This window comes from Rhodnius prolixus, unplaced genomic scaffold, assembly GCF_049639745.1.
Source record: "Rhodnius prolixus isolate KJV_2025 unplaced genomic scaffold, Rpr scaffold_7, whole genome shotgun sequence".
NCBI classification, from domain to species: Eukaryota; Metazoa; Arthropoda; class Insecta; order Hemiptera; family Reduviidae; genus Rhodnius; species Rhodnius prolixus.
Genome location: NW_027411582.1, coordinates 34,099,031 through 34,119,591, shown reverse-complemented (window position 1 = coordinate 34,119,591; position 20,561 = coordinate 34,099,031). Strand labels below are relative to the sequence as shown.

General features: G+C 34.3%; 2 protein-coding genes across 2 annotated transcripts in view; both read left to right on the top strand.

Moving 5' to 3' along the window:
- Positions 1 to 13,536, top strand: part of LOC141447512 (putative fatty acyl-CoA reductase CG5065) — a 40,719-nt gene extending 27,183 nt beyond the window's left edge. The window contains exons 6-9 of the mRNA XM_074115149.1: positions 1,868 to 2,060; positions 4,928 to 5,167; positions 7,879 to 8,136; positions 12,812 to 13,536. Coding sequence (XP_073971250.1) covers positions 1,868 to 2,060; positions 4,928 to 5,167; positions 7,879 to 8,136; positions 12,812 to 12,968 — 848 coding nt within the window. The 3' untranslated portion in view covers positions 12,969 to 13,536. The remainder of the gene's footprint in view (positions 1 to 1,867; positions 2,061 to 4,927; positions 5,168 to 7,878; positions 8,137 to 12,811) is intronic.
- Positions 13,537 to 15,898: 2,362 nt separating this feature from the next.
- Positions 15,899 to 19,076, top strand: LOC141447513 (apolipoprotein D-like). Its single transcript, XM_074115150.1, has 6 exons — positions 15,899 to 16,048; positions 16,613 to 16,757; positions 17,509 to 17,645; positions 17,737 to 17,831; positions 17,914 to 18,012; positions 18,830 to 19,076. Exons 1-6 carry the CDS (start codon positions 16,032 to 16,034, stop codon positions 18,973 to 18,975), a joined length of 639 nt encoding a protein of 212 aa, XP_073971251.1. The 5' UTR covers positions 15,899 to 16,031; the 3' UTR covers positions 18,976 to 19,076.
- Positions 19,077 to 20,561: the final 1,485 nt, after the last annotated feature.

The window sequence follows — 20,561 nt, the reverse complement described above, 5'->3', positions numbered from 1 at the left end:
AGTTCGTGTTTACCAAATTCAAAGAATATCATTGAAACCATTTTGAGAAAATATAAAAGATTAAAAAAAAAAATCATTAAAATTCAGGAAATTTGATCCCTCAGTTTGAAATATTTTGTTGACGCAATATCACTTTTTTTTCCATTAGACGTCCAAACTGGTATTTCCGGAGAATGGAAAATTTAGCAACGTCACAATTCTTTTCTTACCCACAAAAAGTGAAAAATTAATTTATATAAATAAAAAAAATAAATTTCTATTAAAAATAAAAATATAAAGTAATTTAAAATTTCCATTACACCGCAATTTGTTCGACCTTCGGGACAAGTTCAAGATCTTGCGATAAATTTTAACGTAAAGTCCCATTAGGAGTAAAGGAAATAATAAAAAAAATAATAATAATTAGCCATTCCAAGAGATATTAATCTTTAAGCATGCTCGACTTGTATTGTTCAAGCGTATTGTTTACTATGCTCCCATAAAAAAAGCTAGCACATTTTGTCAAGGTCCCTACCTCGGACAGCTGTTTAAATAAGATGTTTACTCGTAGTGTAGCAACGATGTTCTTATGTTGTCTCACAGCTCGTTCTCTATTTGCGTAATTAATTATATCTCACTTATTATTTTTAATTAAAATGGTTATTTTTCAAGCTTTGGTCCTGTAGGAAATGTTTTGCTGTGGGGGGGGGGGGGGGTTCGCCAGAAACATCTGGTTTCTGAGATCGCCAGAGTCAAAAAAAAGTTTTTTAAAAAACAAAATTGGAAACTAACTGGAAGCTCACAGTTACTTATTTCCGTTTGAATACTCCAATCAGAAGAGGAGTCACATTGCGTCACATCAGAATGTCTTCTTTTTTTTATTTTAATTTCTCTTTCTCTTACTGCAGTAAGTAAGAGAAGTTATTGTAATCGTGCGGATGTTCCATTTTGCGTTTTAGCCGGAAATACCCGTTTGGGCACTTCTGAAAAAAGATAGTACCCTCCAAAGGACCAATTTTCAATGATGGTTCCAGGGCCGGATTTAGATGAAAAGAGGCCCTAGGCTATTCCTTTTATGAGACCCTTTCATTTCCCATTTGTATGTTTGTAAATTACATGAGAGATAATAAAATACATCACTACTGTGATATACTCGTATATCAATATGTTAAATGAAACATCTTATTGGTACTGTTTTTAGAATAGTGTAATTTTAATTTTGCTAACAATTTGAATGTAGGCCCCTCTTGATCTTGAGGCCCTAGGCTGAAGCCTAGTTAGCCTATAGGAAAATCCGGCCCTGGATGGTTCTGTCTTTCACTCAGATAACAAAGAATCAAATGTGGAACTGAATACCAAAATTTGAAGGAAATCTGATTACCTGAAGTGCCATAAGTTGTAGAGTTTTCATTATTTTGAAATTTTCACGAAAACGGTTCCTTTTTTTTTATTTTCCGGATATTATGCAAAAAAAAATTCACGGAAACTTTGATCTCGTGGAAAAGATTTTGGTAGATTCCTACTAAATCGTCAATTTCTGTACAGCACGCAGCCCTGAATATCACATAAAATGCAAGATGTAGTAAGTAATAATTTTCAAGATATAGATTCATAATTTGGGTTTTCTGCCTTTAAATTTTGCGGATATTGGGCATGTGTTAAGGCCTTTCTTGGCTAACCGATTGGACAGTTGTTGAGCATATCTCTCCAGCACAGAGAGGAAACTAGATCTCTTGTCTATTATGATGGCAAAGTAATGGTGGGTTGGATGGAATTGCGACCACCAGTACTTGTGGCAGTTAGAAGAAGTGTTTCGTGTGTGAGCGAGAGAGAGATATAACTAATTGATGAAAGGTAATTTAAAAATATTCATTTATTTATTTTGCAGTTGTACCATCGATGAAAGAACCATTTCCTGGTTGGGTGGACAGTTTGAATGGACCAATTGGGGTGATGGCGGCCGCCGGAAAAGGAGTGCTCAGATCCATGTTGTGCAAACCAGATTTTCGAGCGGAAATGGTTCCTGTGGATGTGGCCATAAATATTATAATCTCAGCAGCTTATTCAAGGGCTAAGAAACAGTCAGTTTCCTTTCAGTATATAAAGAATGAAATTAATTAATTTAATAAGGTAAAATTCCTAAATGGAAAGTATAAATTTACCCCCCTTTTTTAAAACAAAATTTTTGGAAGGATTTCTGTGAAAGAGAATCCTAAAATTTTCTCTATTTCATACGTTTATAGATTAAAAGGTTTCATTTCAATCATTTTTCTAGGGGGAAAATATTGTTTTTCGGGCATTCCAACGTTCTCGAGGGTCTAACTTACTCCTCTTCTTGCAGTTCTTTCTTCTAATGATTCTGCAGGTAAAGATTTTTTCCACTGGCAGATGCAACATTACCTAACTCTCATTCCACTGTTCTCGATAGTTTGTCAGTTCCTACTAACTCCCTCTATGCTGTCTAAATTCTCTTTCTCAATTTTTTTTTTTAATTTCAATTAAAAATTCCCAGCTGGACTTGTCTATAGTCAAACTTCTGGAACACGTGCTGCTATCTCTTGATTACTTTTAGTACTGAATTTTGTTCTTGGAATTATTTTCAACTAATCCTAAAGTGATGTATAATCCTAATTGAGCTGAATGGTTAAGCAGATTGAAAAGAGTTTTACTGGGATAAAATTACCAAGATACAAGAGGGCGTTGTTCTGCAGCACAATAACATGTACTTCTTATACTTGTTAGAAGAAGAAGAAGAAACATTTTATTTAATAGTTGAAAGTATATACTCGTACATATGTACATAAGGAGTTCCAGTATAAATACTATAACCTCCAGCTAATTACATAAATTGTTACAAAATAAAAAATAAAAGTAAGTAATGAGGAGAAAAAAACAATGAAAAACCCTCAGCCTCCAAGGAAAGTTTTACTTCAGGGAGTCCTTAACTCTCCTGTGTGCCTGTGCACCGTGTCCAAACTATAGTCCTCTATTAGTCTGCAGAGGTGGGTGTGACTTGATTCACACTTACTGAAGAAACCAGTAGCGAGGTACTTGATGTAGTGTTCTACATACGAGGGTCGTTTGAAAAGTCCGTGCAAAGTCAGAGAGATAGCACTACTGGCGCGTATCGCGGTTATGTTTAGTTAGTAGCATCTCTTGGAAGAACACACACCAAGTTTCAGCTAGATCGGTCTATTTCTTTGTGTTTGGCATTCGTTTGAATCGAGGAAGTCGAGTGATTTTCAAAAAATGGACGAAAAAGAATTTCGTGTGTTGATTAAACACTACTTTATGAAAGGCAAAACGCCTCAGGAGACTAAAGAGAAGCTTGATAAACATTATGGTGACTCTGCACCTTCGATTAGAACAGTTTATAAGTGGTTTCAAAATTTTCGGAGTGGCCATATGGGCACAAGTGACGCTGAACGTTCTGGACGCCCTGTTGAGGTTACTACTCCAGAAATCATTGATAAAATCCATGATATGGTGATGGATGACAGAAGAGTGAAGGTGCGTGAGATTGCTAGTGCTATGGGCATCTCGAATGAACGGGTACATAATATTTTGCATCAACATTTGGACATGACAAAGCTATCCGCAAGATGGGTGCCGCGTTCGCTCACGTTTGACCAAAAACGAAATCGTGTGAAGTGTTGCAAGGACGGTTTGCAGCTGTTCCAGAAGAATCCGCAGGACTTTAAGCGTCGTTTCGTCACTGTGGATGAAACATGGATACATCACTACACTCCTGAGACCAAAGAACAATCTAAACAATGGGTTACCAAGGGGGAATCTGCGCCAAAAAAGTTCCTTCGGCCGGAAAGATTATGGCGACTGTCTTTTGGGATTCGCAAGGAATAATCCTCATCGACTATCTGGAAAAGGGTAAAACTATTACAGGTGCATATTATTCATCGTTATTGGACCGTTTGAAAACCGAGCTGCAAGAAAAACGCCCACGATTGGCCCACAAAAAAGTCCTTTACCATCACGACAACGCACCAGCTCACACCCCAGCAGTTGTGGTCGCAAAATTAATGGAAATAGGGTTCCAACTCGTTTCACATCCCCCCTATTCTCCAGACTTGGCTCCCTCGGATTACTATTTGTTCTCCAATATGAAGAAATGGCTGGCGGGAAAAAGATTTTATTCAAACGAGGAGGTGATTGCAGAAACGAATGGCTATTTTTCAGACTTGGACAAATCCTATTATTCGGAAGGGATCAACAAACTAGAGCAGCGTTGGACGAAGTGTATAAGCCTAAAAGGAGACTATGTTGAAAAATAAAAAAGGTTTACCCCAAAAAATTAAGTAGTTTTTATTTTTGCACGGACTTTTCAAACGACCCTCGTAGTTCATGTTGGTGTTGGAGTGTTAGAGTCTGTAATACGGTCTGTAGCGGGGGGGGAAGTTGTGACCAGTCTGAGGAATTTATTTTGCGTGATCTACAGCGAGGCGATATTGGATCAACATGTCCAGACTCCAGGAGGGACAAGCATAAAGTAACATGGGCCTAACCACTACCTTGTTACAGGAGGAGTTTATTCTCTTAGGGACAGTTTAGAGTCCCTGCAGAACAGCGGGAATAGTACCCGAATGGTTGCCTTACCCTTTATTGGCTCTGGTCCTTTATGTGGGGGGTAAAAGTCAGCCCACCATCCAGCAATACTCCAAGATAATTGATAGTGGGCAGCCCACGGCACAATCCGTCCCCCCGAAGTGGGACATGCCGATACAAGATCGGCCTGCGCTTAGTATACTTGTTAGAAACCCTATTTAACCTTTACTTGATCCTATTTATTTGAGTAACAAGAGTTTGCAGACAATGTCTTGTTTATGAACCTGTTATAAGCGAAAAAGGAATTTCTATGAGTTGTTTGTACAGATGATTATTTAAACTTTTCTGTGTTTTTGCCAAAAAATAATTTTGTGTTTTTCTGTTATAGGACTAAGGAAGTACTAACGTACAATATATCGAGTGGCGATAATGTGCCAATTATTTGGGGTGATCTCGTGGATCTGGGCAAGACGATTATAAGAGAAAATCCATACGATGCTGGACTCTGGTATCCCGGTGGCACTATCCGGACTAATCCTTATTTACATGCCATCATCGTATTCCTATGCCAAACAATACCCGCTTATCTGATTGATTTTATTATGCTGTTAACTAGAAATAAACGATTGTAAGTATAATTAGAATAATTGGGTGATAAATTTATGAGTTAATACATTATAGCATTAATTAGTGAGAAATAAGAGCAAATCTGAGCTAATCATTGAACACTAACTCAGAGCGCTGTTCTCTCGAGATTCATTACACAATCTCTTTTTCATAGAATATCATTTATCAAAGTGATTATTAACCTTAACAAAAACTTACAGTTTAAAATGTTAAGTATAAGGGTTGATTAAACGCTAAAAGGTACACAAATCAGCAAGTACCCAACTTCATTAATTCATTAATGTTTACATAATTTTACTGCATTAATTTTCATTAATATTTTTTTGAATTTATTAGATGTTTCACAGACCCTTATGCTGGCCAGTTCATTCATTTTCTTTTTCTTTTTTTTTATTATTTAAGTCGCGTCAACATCTAAGGTTATTGGCGCCCGGAGCTTTTTTCAGTGCACTGCCGGCCTCCGGACAGTGTTCTCTCGTTACAGACAATTCTGTCCATCACCCGGACAGTGAGCTGTAAGAAGCTGTTAGAAAGAGAAAATCTAAGGGTCTGCAGCTGGATTCGAACCCGGAACCTCCACGTGGGAATCCAGTACTTGAACAAATATTTTGTAGATTAAAATGGCCAGCATAAGGGTCTGTGAAACATCTAATAAATTCAAAAAAATATTAATGAAAATTAATGCAGTAAAATTACGTAAACATTAATGAATTAATGAAGTTGGGTACTTGCTGATTTGTGTACCTTTTAGCGTTTAATCAACCCTTATACTTAACATTTTAAACTGTAAGTTTTTGTTAAGGAGATTTTTGTACCTTTTGGATAGATTTTCCTTTTTGTCTATTTTGCAAAGTTACATATCTGCTTTACAGATTTTTTTAAATTTGGAATAAGCAATTCTATCATTATAACCTGATAAGGTGTTAAGTAGGAACCGTAACTACCACTGGAGAGATCTTTTTAAAGAATGATTATAGTTGCGGTCCCCCAAACCATGCTCAATAACAATTTTTTTTGAAAAAGCGTTTTGAATAACATAGGAAGGAATTTGTACGTAAATAGCAAAATTAAACTGCGTTTTCAGTACTTCCTTTTAAGAGAAGTAAGAAAAATAAACTGCGATTGCAGTACTTCTAGGCAAAGAGGCAAAGATTTTGAATCGAATGACAATTCATTGATGTAAATCGGTTCACTCATTGATAATTTAAACGATTGCAGTACTTCCTCTTAGTAGGTGTAAGAGCATGATGGCACTTCACAGCCACGTAGAGGAGCTTTAACCACTTCTTCTTGCTAAATTTTATCAAAATCGGACTAAGCGTTATAGAAATATTGGTAATAATAGTTTTAGAAAGGGCCTTACTTGGGTGGGGCAAACTCCCCTCCTTATGAGGCATAGCGTCGAGACTTTTAAACTGCAAATCTGTACAAAATTTCGATTCGAATGACACTTCATTCATGAAAATCGGTTCACATGTCGATAATTTGAAACGATTGTTATACTTCCCCTTAATAAGTGTAAGAGCAGATCGTCGCTTTAATGTTACGTAGGGGAGCCATAACCCTATCATCCTACCAAATTTTATCAAAATCGGGCCAAGATTTACAGAGTAATTAGTAATAATAATTTTGGAGGGGGCCTTACATAAAGGGGGCTAATTCCTCTCCCATTCGTTGAATAGCATCGAGACCCCCAAAAGGCACATCTACATAAAAGTCCGAATCGAATGACACCTCACTCATGAAAATCGGTTCGCGTGTTTAGGCGCTACGTTGTTTACAAAAAAGGTAACAACAAGAACAACAACAACAACAACAACAACAACAACAAGAACAAGAACAAGACCAATTTTTGAAAATGCCGTTTTTGCTCATTTTCGGCAACTTTTTTCTAGAAATCTATCAAATCTATGTAATTAGGAAAAAATTACAGTTATAAAGGAGGATTTGCCCTATATTATAAAAAAAAATCGGGAATTTTATCTTTTATAGAAAAAGAGAAAAAAATTGTCAAAGTTGGGTGTTTTTCAACGTTACGCTTTTTCGTGTAGTTTTTGATGATCAACCCTTATACAACTGTCCTACCGGACAGTTTTAATAGAAAGAGGTGATGATTGTTTAGAAGACTTGGTACAGTCACATCATTAGAGTATCTCTATTTCTGTCAATAATTTAATTAATATTGAACCATTAAGGCGCCACGGTAGCCGAGCGGTTAGAGGCGAGACCTGCGAAGCTAATATGTATTGTGGTACTGGGTTCGATTCCTGGTCTTAGGCCTTGGATTTTATTTAATGGTTTATAAAAGAAATTTACAGTAAAGTAAGTTTGCTAGTCGCCTCCGTCCACGACACCTAATTGGTACGTGGACGTTAAGCCCCGCCTGAAAAAATAGGCGTTTACTTTACTTTACTTTTTACTTATTGAACCATAAATTCCAAATTTGGAGAAAATTGGCTGTCCTTTGATGTGATTTTAAAGAAAATTGTTCCTTTAATGAGAACATGAGCAATAATATCAATGTAAACCATCATTTTGGTGTAAGTGGGTAAAATTCGGTGAAGAACATCGTTATGCCGAGGGCGAGAAAAAGCAGCGGTGCTCTGACTTAACACACCAAGCTTGATCAATGGTCATATTGTTCGCCTGAAGCAAATACTGCTTAATTTTTTGTTCAGTTTTACTAAATACTATGTTCCTTCTGTTTTACAGTATGGTACGTGTGCAAAATAGGATTCGTTTAGGAATGGAATTATTGCAGTATTTTACAATGCGCCAATGGAATTTCAAAACTGAACAGACCATTGATATCATCCAGAATTTGAAACCAGAGGAGCAGGAAATCTTCTTTTTACCATTGAAAAATGTGGATGTTAAGGAATTAATTAAAAATGCCATCATTGGTAGCCGAGTGTATTGTCTTAAGGAGCCACTTGAAAATTTACCACGAGCAAGGAGACATCTAAAATGGTTAGTGGTTTTTTGTTTATATACCTTTTCGCTGAACCTAAGTACACTCATTAATCATTTACCTCCACACATCTTGTGGATCTTTCGTTTGGGTTCTTCTCTTTTATAGCGGCGCTGAGGCCCTCGCGGCAGATGCCTCCAACAATAATACACCTCTTAGAAGTGCTATGACTTCCTTATTCACATGGTCTTCCTAAGTACAGACTACAGGCGGGGGTCATCGCCTCTTGGATGCCCTTTCGTTTACCCATGTCAGAGCGCTTCATATACTCTTATTTCTTTCCTTGTCGTGAGTTTATTTCTAAGTCTGTAATGGTCTCTTAAAGTGTTATGAAAGACTAATGAAAGCAATGTTTTCTTTTTTTCTCCATATATTTGGATAGATTCGACATTGAAACCTAAAGAGAAGCTACGTCTCATTATATAACGTATTATTACCTAATCGTTCATTACTCGAAAGGTGAATACAATAATTTAATTATTACGTTAAACACCTGCTCAATAAACACAATATAAACATTTAGGTGAGTGGGCGAACAGCAAACACTCGTCGACCAAATCAATCACCTGAGGAATGTAAATTAAATTTGATTGTTGGCCAGTGGTTTACAAAATGGTGTATAAACAATAAAATAAATAAAGAATGATTGTGCATTTTTTTCTTATATTGTGTACTCTCAGAATATCTAATCAGAAATGTACAATTCAATATAAAGATTATTTATTCTCAGAAAGAGGCAATTTATAAAAATCTGTAATTATATTTTTTTCTCGGTAAAAAAAAAAACAACAGAAAAAAAGTGAAGCGGTCGTGTCAAATATTCCATATCGCAATTAGATCGGAAATAATCATCTTAAGAGGTAGTTCTTATACAGTTTTCATCTCTAGCACTCCTTGAGCTTTCAAACTTTGTTCCCCACACTCAATAGCTAAAGATATTGATTTTTTTAATTACTTTTATGATTACATAAAAGTAATCTCCTAGCAAGAAGTTAGGAGTAGATGCCTGCGATAAATAGTAACACTAAAATTAATAAATGCATAAAATTATTATTAAAAAAATAAATAACTAGAGATATTATTTGTTTGTTTATTTGTTGTTTATTTTCTTTATTTTATTTATTTATTCTAGAGTAATGTTAATATTTTTAATGACTGATTCATTAACCCAAGGAGAAGCGGGAGGGATTATTACCAAATTCAGTCTTAATTTTTTTTGAATTGATTTAATGCCAAGCTTTCTATTAAGGGGCTAAATCATCTTTACATTTCTCAAAATAAAATCAAAAAAAGATGAATCAAAATCTACAAATACAAATAAACAAAATTATGATTGAACTTGGCAATCAATAATCTTTCTTACCCTTTATTTATATATTTATAGAATTTATCCCTTATTACTCATTGTTACCTTTTCCCTGTGCTTTCTTTTCAAAATTTGACTTCGATCTAAAATTTCATCCTTTAAGAATAACTCAATCAGAGTCTCAATTTTGCTCACTGTGTAATTTCTTGTAGTCCTTTAACTAACTAAAACTGTCTATTGTAAGTAATTTACAGAGATCATAATTTGTTTTTAGAAAATATTTTTTAACCTATTAAAATTCCCCAGACTAGACTGAAAAGACAAGAAACTAACCAACGCTACAAAACTTCTCGCCAGACTACATGAGACAAACGTTCGAAACTTAACCTACATAACAAAAGACTCTTATATCTACTGTTACTACGACCTATTTGGAGTCATACGGCATCCGAAGTATGGGGGATCGACTAAGCGTTCCAACTCACTACGCCTCCAGGCATTACAGTCCAAAAATACTTCGAAAACTTCTTATCGCTCCCGTTCTATGTATCTAACCTCACTATCCATAATGACCTCAAAATCCCTTTCATTACGGATCTTGCTAACACTCGTTTCTTCAAATTTCATTTCTTTACAGCAGCTCATCCTAACCCTCTCACAGAACACCTATCTTCCTCCACATTACCAGGTAATCCTCTAAGGTGATTAGAAGAGAAGATGGCCTCTAGTGATCTACTCTTATCGTGAGAGCAGAATAGCAAGAGCACGTTACTGGAGTGACACCACTGGGTACCTTCTCCACTCATGATTTTCTTTTATTTCCTTCTTCTTTTTTTTACAATATTTGCTTGTTGCAACAACTGTTGCAGTGGTAAATTCCAATAAAGATTTAAAAAAAAAACCATTAAAGTATTTAATTCCATTAAAATATAAAAGTACGGTAATCAAGGAATTTAGTACAAATAAATTATTAAGTGAGAAACGATTGCACTTAAAAAATTGTCTTAAATTCGTAACTGATTGATAAATATTAAATTTGGGAAAAGATGGACAATTTTTGAAAAATTGCCTTACATAAAAAAGCAATTTATTCAAGAAAATTAAATAACCAAATGGATACATTAGATACAAAACAATATGGCTAAAAATGTACTCCAATACATTTTAAATTTGTATTTTCTCTTACAGCATCAGTAAGAGAAAATATTAGATCATGCAGTTTTCCTAAGAAATACCTCACTGGAGGTCCTCCTGAGTGATTCGGGAAAAGATGGACAATTTTTTGGAAAATCACCTTAAAGTAAAAAGCAACTTATTCAAAACAAAAAAAATTATATAACTAAGAAGAGTGATTTTTTTTATGGACTGAGTGTGAAAATGATAAATGAAAAATGTTCAATGTTCAAGTAGGTGCCATTATAAAACTCACCTTTTGGATAAAATCAGCCAAAACAGAAGTGGTTATTTATCGAATTTTAATTTTCTGTTTTGGGGAAAAACAAACTTCATATGCTCATTGTTCATAACTTTGAAATGAACCATTTTCTCAGAAAGAATGCTATTCAGGCCAGTTCTGGGGAAAAACCATGTTGAGCTTCCCTTTACGAGCTTCCCTTTCGTAGCTTCTCTATAAGTAAAAAAGTAAAGTAATCGCCTATTTTTTCAGGCGGGGCTTAACGTCCAACTACCAATTAGGTGTCATGTACGGAGGCGACTAGCAAACATACTTTACTATAAATTTCTTTTATTAACCATTAAATAAAATTCAAGGCCTAGACCGGGAATCGAACCCAGTACCACAATACATATTAGCTTTATAGGTCTCGCTTCTAACGTTCGGCTACCGTGGCGCCTTTAGCTTCTCTATAAAGCGGTTTTTAATTGAACAAGCGGTCTCATTACCAGCGATAACAGGATTTAAATTTAATATGATGTAAAATTCTAAATTTAGAGTAAACCGGTTGAGCGAAAGTGCCACTTCATAGATGGAATGGATTTTTTTTTTCACTTATCTCGGAGACAAATTTAATGGTTTGCTAAATTTGTGAAATTTAATAAAATAAGAAAAAGTAAAATCATCGGCCACTTAAGGAATAATCCCAATCGGGGGGTATTAAATTTGCTAGATCAGATAAATACGTACTAATTATATTTGTGATATAATAAAACAATATTTTCGCTCAACTCTATTTTTAGGCAAAAATCAAGGACTATTGAACTTTGGTTTAATTAAATGGTGAAATAATTAAACCCTAAGGGTGACAATAATGAAAAATGAAGGCTGTTTAGGAGTGGCCTGAAGAGTTGCCATTAAAAAACCTTTTTTATTGGGCTCTACGTTTGGAATCGCCTTTGGGGGCCCTTCATCTGAAGCTTCTTAGGACTTGAATTGTTGCAGTCACACCATCGTATACAATGTACAGAGGAATTGGAATGGCACATCAACTAAAAAAAGTACTTTTTCCAGATTGATTTGTGTCAAATCACCGATTTGAGTTCAATTTTAATATTTTATTTGAGTGCTACAAGGGGGCTTACTTGCTTACTGAACCTAAGCCTCCCCAGCAAGTCAACCCCACTCCTCACGATCCTGAGCCTTGAGGAACCATCTGATATCTAATTCACGGAGCTCCTCCTCAACATCGGTCAAGCCATCTCAGCCTTGGACGTCCTTGCCTCCTGGCCCTTCCATATAACATTTTCTTTGGCAGCTTTTCACTCAGGGTGTTCGTTCTAATATATACCCTAGCCATCTCATTCTTCCTCTATTTATATGTGCTACTATGTCAGGTTCCCCGAGCAGTTCTTTTGATTTTGAGTTGCTTCGGGTTCGCCATTCCCCGTTTTCATATATCTCGGGCCGAGAATTTTTCCTTTAAACTTTCCTTTTCCAGAAACCCGAGGATGCTTTCACTTTCCTTTGTCAGCACCCAAGTTTCGCTGGCGTATGTGGCTGTAGGTCTGATCATAATCTTATAGACTATTAATTTACCAGGGGACTGGTAAGCGTTTTTTCAAAATCAGTCACCAGAAGTATCTCTTTATTGTATCGATTTTTCAGTCTAATGAGATTTTCTCAACAATTTTTCAAAAGATTTCCTTTAATTACTAATTACGTACATGTAGATCTGTAACATTTTTCAAAGAAAATTTATTTTAGCAGTTCTGAGGGTGCGGGCGAAGTTAGACTTTACTCTGAAGTGCCACTTAAGTAAAATGCACGCTCCTATCATCTTTATAAATGACTCTAAAATTCTGAGTTTAAAGCAAATCGTTTGATCAAAGTGTTGAATCTCATGATCAATTTCCTTTTGCAGTAAAAAGTCAAAGTTTAAATAAAGTTAATTTACATTTTTTCTCTTTTGCAGGTTATACTGGTTGGATAAGATTAGCCAATTGTGTCTTGTCTTGCTCTTTGCTTGGCTATTAGTCAGCTATGTCCCAATGTTACATCATATGATCAACGTCATCACTCCAGACTTTGCTGCTAGCACTATGATGCATAAAGTTGCTAAAACAGCCTAAATGTGATTTTAAAATTGTCAAGTAGAGTAATTAGTCTTTCTTTTTATTATTATTTTTAATTATCATCTCATTTTATTGTTTGTTTTTTAATGTACCTATAGATTCACTCCACTCCCAACCCGATCAAGTTTTAGAATAGTTATAAAAGTGGAACCACATTTTACATTGCGAAAAGTGTATTTAAATACAGATTTTCATTGCTGACGTATGATTTCCTTTTTAAATCGAGTTGTGGATTTAAATCGAAAGTTTATTCGCATCCGCAGCCGCATTAATGCACCTGCCGGCCTCCGGAAAGAGTTCTTCTCGATTTGTAGTTTTATTTGTTAATTGATTTTTGTTTATAATGATTTTATTTATAAATTGTAATTGTGTGCAATAAGTTAGCATCTAATTAGCTTGTGTTAGAAGAATTAATAAATAATTAGTGAAACTATGTAGCTCAATTGAGAAACTTTTAATTATTACATGAATATGCTTGAGTGGAATTCTTTATTTGTAATTGTAAAGATTTCTGTTAAAAAATATTCTGTATATTTATGAATACACGAAGGTTTTTTTTTAACCATTTCTGTTTCGTGGAGTACTGTTCTTTTTTTGGGTGACTGATCCGTCCAAGTAAGAAAAGCAATTGTTGCCACTTTTTAGTTATAATTTTCTATTTAATTTTACCAAACGAATTGTCAAAGGCGAGAAAAGGCCAATTTTACACAGCCATACAGTCTAGTATACCCAAAAGACCTTGGTTTTATAGATACAAAAACTACAATAGGAAGTTTGTTAGCAAACTCATTAGAATGAGGTTTAACCACAATTATTTGCCGCACCATCTAGTCAGGATTGTGGGATGGAAACATCTCACCAGTTTTCCTGTACTTCTGGAATAATAGCAGACGCAACAACCATCTAATCCTGGAATGTGCTAATAATACTAAAGGAAGAGAACGTTTGTGGAGGGCTGTGATAGCGACTGGATGTCCTTTACCTGCCAATTTAAATACTTTTCTGGCAGCTGATGATGGCAGCATTTACACGGAGCTCTTTGAGTTCATAACAAACAACAAGATAATTCTATAAACATTCAATATACCAAAGAAGCTTCGAAAGAAGAATGTAAATGGCTGATTTGCTAGCTCAAGAGGCCAATAACAAAAATTTTTCATTGTAAATGGCATAAACTGTTCAATAGAGTGGTCTTTCTGGCCGACCGAATTTCATCAAAATCTTATTCTAGGTTCTTCTGTGGGTTTTTGAGCAAAATATAAAATTTGAACGCCCTGGAATTTTTCGTTTTTAAGTCACAATTGAAACATACCATAAAAAGTCCGTTTTCTTACTTGGATGACCTTAAAATACCTCGGAAATATACCTTAAAATAACCCCGGATATTTCCGGTCAAAAGCTCAAAATAGTACACGATTTCAAATAACTTCTTAATTGTAGAATAAGAGAAATCAACAATTGGGTTTATGGCTTAAGATTATAATGTACATGGCTTTGTTGCGAATTCTACATCAACCTCGTCTTGGGGTTTATAAATAACTATAAATAGTTAAAATATATTGACCATTCTACGAGTCAAGATGAGCCGAAATTGTCAAAGTCAATAGTGTTAAACGTGAAATTATTAAAAATAGCAACAAGTGAGTCAACAAGTTCGCTTGCACCCATTTAATTAAGAGTTTCTAATCTGTTTTATTTAATTGATATTTTATTTTTGTTCAATTAAAACAATAAAATAAGATTTGGAAAAATACAAAATATTAACTATATGTTCAGGTATTTCTTTCATCTATCTTCAGCAAATCTGGTTTCTTAAATTTTAAAAGAAAAATTTTAGAAAAACCATATAAAACCAGTAGAGTAGCGTTATTTTATCTAGTTGGGCTGTGTGAGTAGTGTCTCTCCAATATGGCGAACCTCTAACAACGAATAATTGACCCTTCCTAATGTTTTTTTTATTTATTTTAAACGTGGAGAATAGTTTTTAGAAAGTAAAAGGAAAGATTAAATGCAGATGTATACCTCTCTTTACTCTAACAAGAGAATTATTGTGATCGCAATTTGTCACCAGAAATGAATAATTTTGTGGTCACCCAGCCCGCAAAAATGTTTGATTTTACACATTGTTACCACCATGGGATCAGATAATAAGTTTTTTTGACAATATCAGCCAATGGGAAGTTGGAATCTAATTTTTAAATTATCTGGAAAACAACTTTTATTATTTTTTATAACTTATTTAAAAAAAATTTCTAGGAAAAATCTATTAAGGGCAATTAGAGAACGAGATGAATGTCTAGTGCCATTATTGTTTATTGTACTGGCTTGCCAAGAGTATAATATTGGTTAGAATAAAATGTAAGACTGAATTTGATGGAAATCAGCCGACTGTGATTGCCAGTATACCGTAACAATTTATGATTTTTAGGCATTTTTTTTCGCGTAAATTACGGTAAGAGAAAGTCATTTGGAAGTTTCAAACAAATCTTTGTTTATCTGTAATACTAAATAAATAAATGATAAAAATTCATAAATTAGAATAATGAAATCTTAGTGCAACTTTGGGCTCATTAGACAGCCCGCCAGCACCCCTTTTGTAGCAATTAATCTCTTCATACAGGGCAGGAAGCTGAAACATGACATTTTGAATGGGTCGAGGTGTAAATCAGAAATAGCAATCAGCTGCCGAAACATTTATTTCATATTTAGTAACGTGAATTTCCTAAGAAAACTTAATTCTAGAAAAATTTTATGCGTTTTCAATTATTTCTTTTACAAAGATTAAGATAAAATATTAATCAAATAAATTACACTATTTACAAAATGTCAAGAGTTAGTGTAAATCATCGTTGAAATCCGTAATAAGATTAATCAGGATTAGAGTGAGTACTTACTGTATGTTTTTATGCACTTAATGGAAAAAATCTCTTTAATTTAAAGATAGAGCCGACAACGGGTGGGGGCGATAATGTTGTGTTTTATTGAATATAAATACAGGCTGGGTCTGTAATTATTGTCAATTCAGTTAAACCATTGTGAACTCGAAGAAATCTTCTCAAAATGAATTCAAAACTTGCGTAAGTACCAGATTCTTTAATTTATTATCATCTTAAGATAAGAAGTATTATAAAAATTATTTCAATATAGCTACAAGCTTTTTTTTATTGATCTTTTACAAAAAATACAAATTTTTGAAAACCCCTGAATAAAAGATAATATTGTTTTTTTTTGTAGTATTAAAATCGTATGTAATTTGAATTGTAAAAGTGCTGCATTTGAAGTTCGATATAATATATATCGAATTTATCACTTGGGTTCGGTACAAAAAATTTATACTGTAGTGGAAATATACAACAATTGAAGTTAACTACTTTTTTTTTTTTATAACGAATTCTGAGTTTCAAGACAACGTAATTAGGTACATGAATTGAGGTAAAAGAAAGTTCGTGCTAGAGTTCATCCCAATTTTAGAGGAATATTGATTTAGATGTTACACATTTTTATGGCTGATGATAAAAGTTGGTAGCAAAATAAGTGTAATTAATTTTTAATGCAGAGAGCTTTTTGCCATACCATAGACATTTTCCTAATACTGTTCATACAAAATTTATTAAGAGAATATTTTTTTTATCTTCCAACAGATATATTTTTCTCATCGTCTGTGGATTAAGCTTTTTACAAGCTCAACCAAATGATTACAGAAAATATGATTTAAGAAGTTATTTGCCTTGGAAAATTGGTGCATGTTTACAACCATCTGTCGTAGAAAATTTTAAACCAAAAGAGGTTAGTAATGGATAACATTAAATTGTTCATTTAATAATTGGTTAAGTTATTGAAGTTAGTATTGTCAAGTATTGACTTGTTCCTCAAGATCAGAAGGATTAATGTGCCAATACCCTGAAAGGTCTAGTTATTACAGTCTGCTTTCTTTACGAAGTCTAGGGATCTAGTCTTTTTTTTTTTTTTTTTGAGACGTGATCTCTTCAGGTATCAACATGCAAGAATGAAACTAGGTTAACCAATTTTTGCCCTTCCTGCACAGTTTGCACTGACGCTCTACTCTGTGAGAAAGGAGGAGGCTTATTGTGTTGTAAGTCTGTTTGTAGCTCTAGTAGAACAAACCTTGCCCTTTGACAAGGTTCAGGGTTTTTCAATAGGCTTTTGTCTCCAGAGGCCTTATGTCGCAAATTAGCGATTATATCCCAATTGACGTTAATAAGAAAATGTTCTCTACTGTTATTGAATGTCAGGGAGTAGGTTACATGGTGGAGATGTTTAATGAGTACATCTATCGTGGCTGCAAGAAGATATAAGGCCACATTATCAGAAAGGACATTCGTTCTTGCCTAGATACAGACCAGTTACCGGCGGCACGCTTATAATCTACTTAGACTTTAGACCAAACTTAATAATTGGTTCGGGTAACAAAAAAAAAAGCAATTACAGTAATCCCCATCAAACACCTAGTTTATTCATCAATTTACTTAGACTTTTTTCAAAGAGAAACCTCATCTAACTTCTTTGACAATTACAGTTTTTCAAAGGTCATTGGTATGAAATGAGTAGCTTTGGTAATTTTTTGTGGCAAGTTGATGGAATCTGCCCTACAATTGAATACAATGTCACTGATGCTGGTGAAATATTAGAATTGGACTATCATTTTGAATCATCGTAAGTAGCAATTATGATTAATGGTTTAAATAATTCTTTTCTCACTCTTTCTCTTTTTATTTTAAGAGCTAATGATGTTTAATTTTTAAAGATTAGGAAAATATGTGACAATTAGAGGCCAAAGTTACACTCAGTTCATTAAAAATGACCGAGCATTTTTACCGTTCACTTACAAAGTTCTAGGAGGTAGGTTCAGCACAAAATTTACAAATAGTTGTAATATTTTTCTTAAACACTAATTAAAACAATCTTTAAAAATATCTTTCAGGGCTGCTGACCTTCGACTTACCTACCTACATTTTGGGCACAGATTACGAAACTTGGGCGGTAGTGTATACATGTAAACCAATGCTGTTCTTGAAGTCAGGTGAGGAGAAAACAAATGTTCTATTGTAGTACTATTATTAATTTTAAATTTTTATCGAACATTGAGTCACAATCTTCCTTATTGGCGGCATTAAGATAACAGTATCCAGTGGATTCTGTTCCCAATGCTCTGCATACAAAAGATCTGGAGCGAATCTTAATTATCTTATCTGGGTATGCTGACCTGGGCTGAATCTTCAGTTTTGCATCCGTAAAATAAATAATCCTAATATCAGGCTGATCTGTTTTATGTTGTGCATAAAATACAGATCATGAGAAAGTGTTCTAAGATGCTTCACTCTAAAGAAACTTCCTGTAGAATTAGGTAACACCTTTGGAGAAAAGACGTGTAAATTTCCTATCAATCATTCTTAAAGAGAGGGATAATGAATTGATCTTTTGGTTTTAATTTTTGAAGTGACTGAAACAAGGCGAAGATTCTATTAAATATTCTAATTTGCCCATTAAATTTTCTTCTTTTTCAATTGAAGCTATGTTTTCTGGCCCGCACCATTCCCTCTAATTCGTTCTTTGGTGGCAGAAATCAGGTTACAGCATTAGATCGATTCTATTTTCGATTTTATTGCTCACAGGGTATGAATAAAAAAAACAGGTCATGAAAGGTTGTTTCTTCCTTCTCTTGATATAATCCGCGCAAGGATTTTATGTTAAACAACTTCATCCTTTGGAAATGCATCCTGTACCTATCGTGCATGTAGGAAGGGCAGTCTTCAGACTGCTCTGGTTCTTAACTGCTGGCCCAGGTGTCTTGAGTCAGTAATCATCTACTCACTTGTGTTTTTTATTTTTATTTGCAGAAATGTCATGGATCCTGACTCGCCAAAGGAACTCTACCGATCAGCTAAAACCTGTCTTGGAAACCCTTAAAAAGAGCCACCTGAGCTACGGCGAGTACAAGCCAGCCGTCAATGTTGGCTGTGGACCTAATGAACCTCATCTATAAATTATATTGTAAATTCTATTGCTGATTTTACTTTTAATTCTTGTAAATGTTCCTAAATAATAAGATTACCCAAAAGAAATATAGTTCAGATAATGCACTGAGAGATCCTATTTCTTGAAGTATACAGAACAGAAAAATGATAAATTAAAACTTAAATAAAAAATTCAATCATATAAAAAAATCGGCTGGCTTGCTGTAAAAAAAATCAAGGCAATGCTGATAGTCATTCTCATTGTTGAGGACTTTGCTGCTGAGATCATTAAGGAGAATGCAAAAAATACAATAGTCAGAAAGAGCTACTTTTGGGAATAGGCTGGTAAAGAAAGTAACTCCCAATAAATGTCCTGGAAATTTTCATGGCTTATTTAATCAAGTTTGCATAAAATCATCTGATAATCAACGTCGATTTGGACATTTTGGTTTAACAGCTTATTCTGATTATTATAGAAGCAGGATTGCTTGCATTGTAGTGCAGCGTTAATGGTCTAATTCCTTTACAACCTAACCCAGCAACCTTTTCTACCCCCAGTATATAAAATTCCTATTTCTCGCCGTCTAGCACGCCAAAATGTTGTTCAGTTTCTTATTAAAAAAATGTACGGATGTATTTTTTACACAATTGATGTTATTTTTCGTTAGCATCGAATTCTATACTGTTTTACTAAAGCGGAAGTTGCAGCCGTGCTTCGAAATTTCGTTCAACGATTTTTTTATCAACACGTGCACTTTACACTACCAAAGTGGATATATATGTATTAATGCCTGAACTCCATGAGATCGGTTTGGGATTCAATAAACATGCGTGCCACGACGTATAAAATCAGATATTATCCGCACTGCGGACCTAACATTCTGTCTTCCATGCTCTACCAGCCGTACAACATAATCTCAGAGCGTTGAAATGTCTTAAGAGCAAGAACTTCCTTTCCATAGGCATATAAATTTATTGAGTAGCCTCAAAAGCTTAGAATCGCTTGTTATTCTTGTTATAATAGAAAAAGTTGTCGGATGAAGTTTGTAGAACTTCAGATCTACTTGATAATCATTACTTCAGCTCTGCCAAGAGTCAACATACTATCCTAATCACGCAACTAAATATGATTTTCATGGTCTACGATAAAAAAAAGTAATACTTTTTACACTTTTATACCCAGACATACCAAATTTAATTGCAAGATAAGCAACCTTGTGCTTTTGCATATAAATTGTTTTTTAGTGTATATTAGAACAGCTAGAAAATAAATAAGAAAAATAAATCAACCTTCTAACAGTATAATTTCTTTTCTTATTCTCATTCTAATTATTTACTTAACAAAATTGAACGTTCTATTTTATTGACTAGTTTCACTAAAGTTTTTTTACGAAATCTTAAGGTTTTTGTCTTCTAAAATCATATTTAGTTTTTAATCGAAGGTGTGGTTATCTTTAAATTTAAAATGGAAGATTTGCGAGGAATCGGTCAAATAAAAAACAACTCGTCTTTTTGCCAACGTTTCGACAAATATATTGTCCTCTTCAGGGCGTGGCTATGCGGTTTGGTTGAGTTACAGTATTATCTTAACTGTTATCTTTTACTTTTATAAGAC

What these genes read in the sequence shown, in the direction of transcription:
- LOC141447513 (XM_074115150.1), top strand. An exon ending in GACTATCATTTTGAATCATC is followed by an intron (nt 17,646 to 17,736) that starts GTAAGTAGCAAT and finishes TAATTTTTAAAG; the next exon opens with ATTAGGAAAATATGTGACAA. An exon ending in CACTTACAAAGTTCTAGGAG is followed by an intron (nt 17,832 to 17,913) that starts GTAGGTTCAGCA and finishes AATATCTTTCAG; the next exon opens with GGCTGCTGACCTTCGACTTA.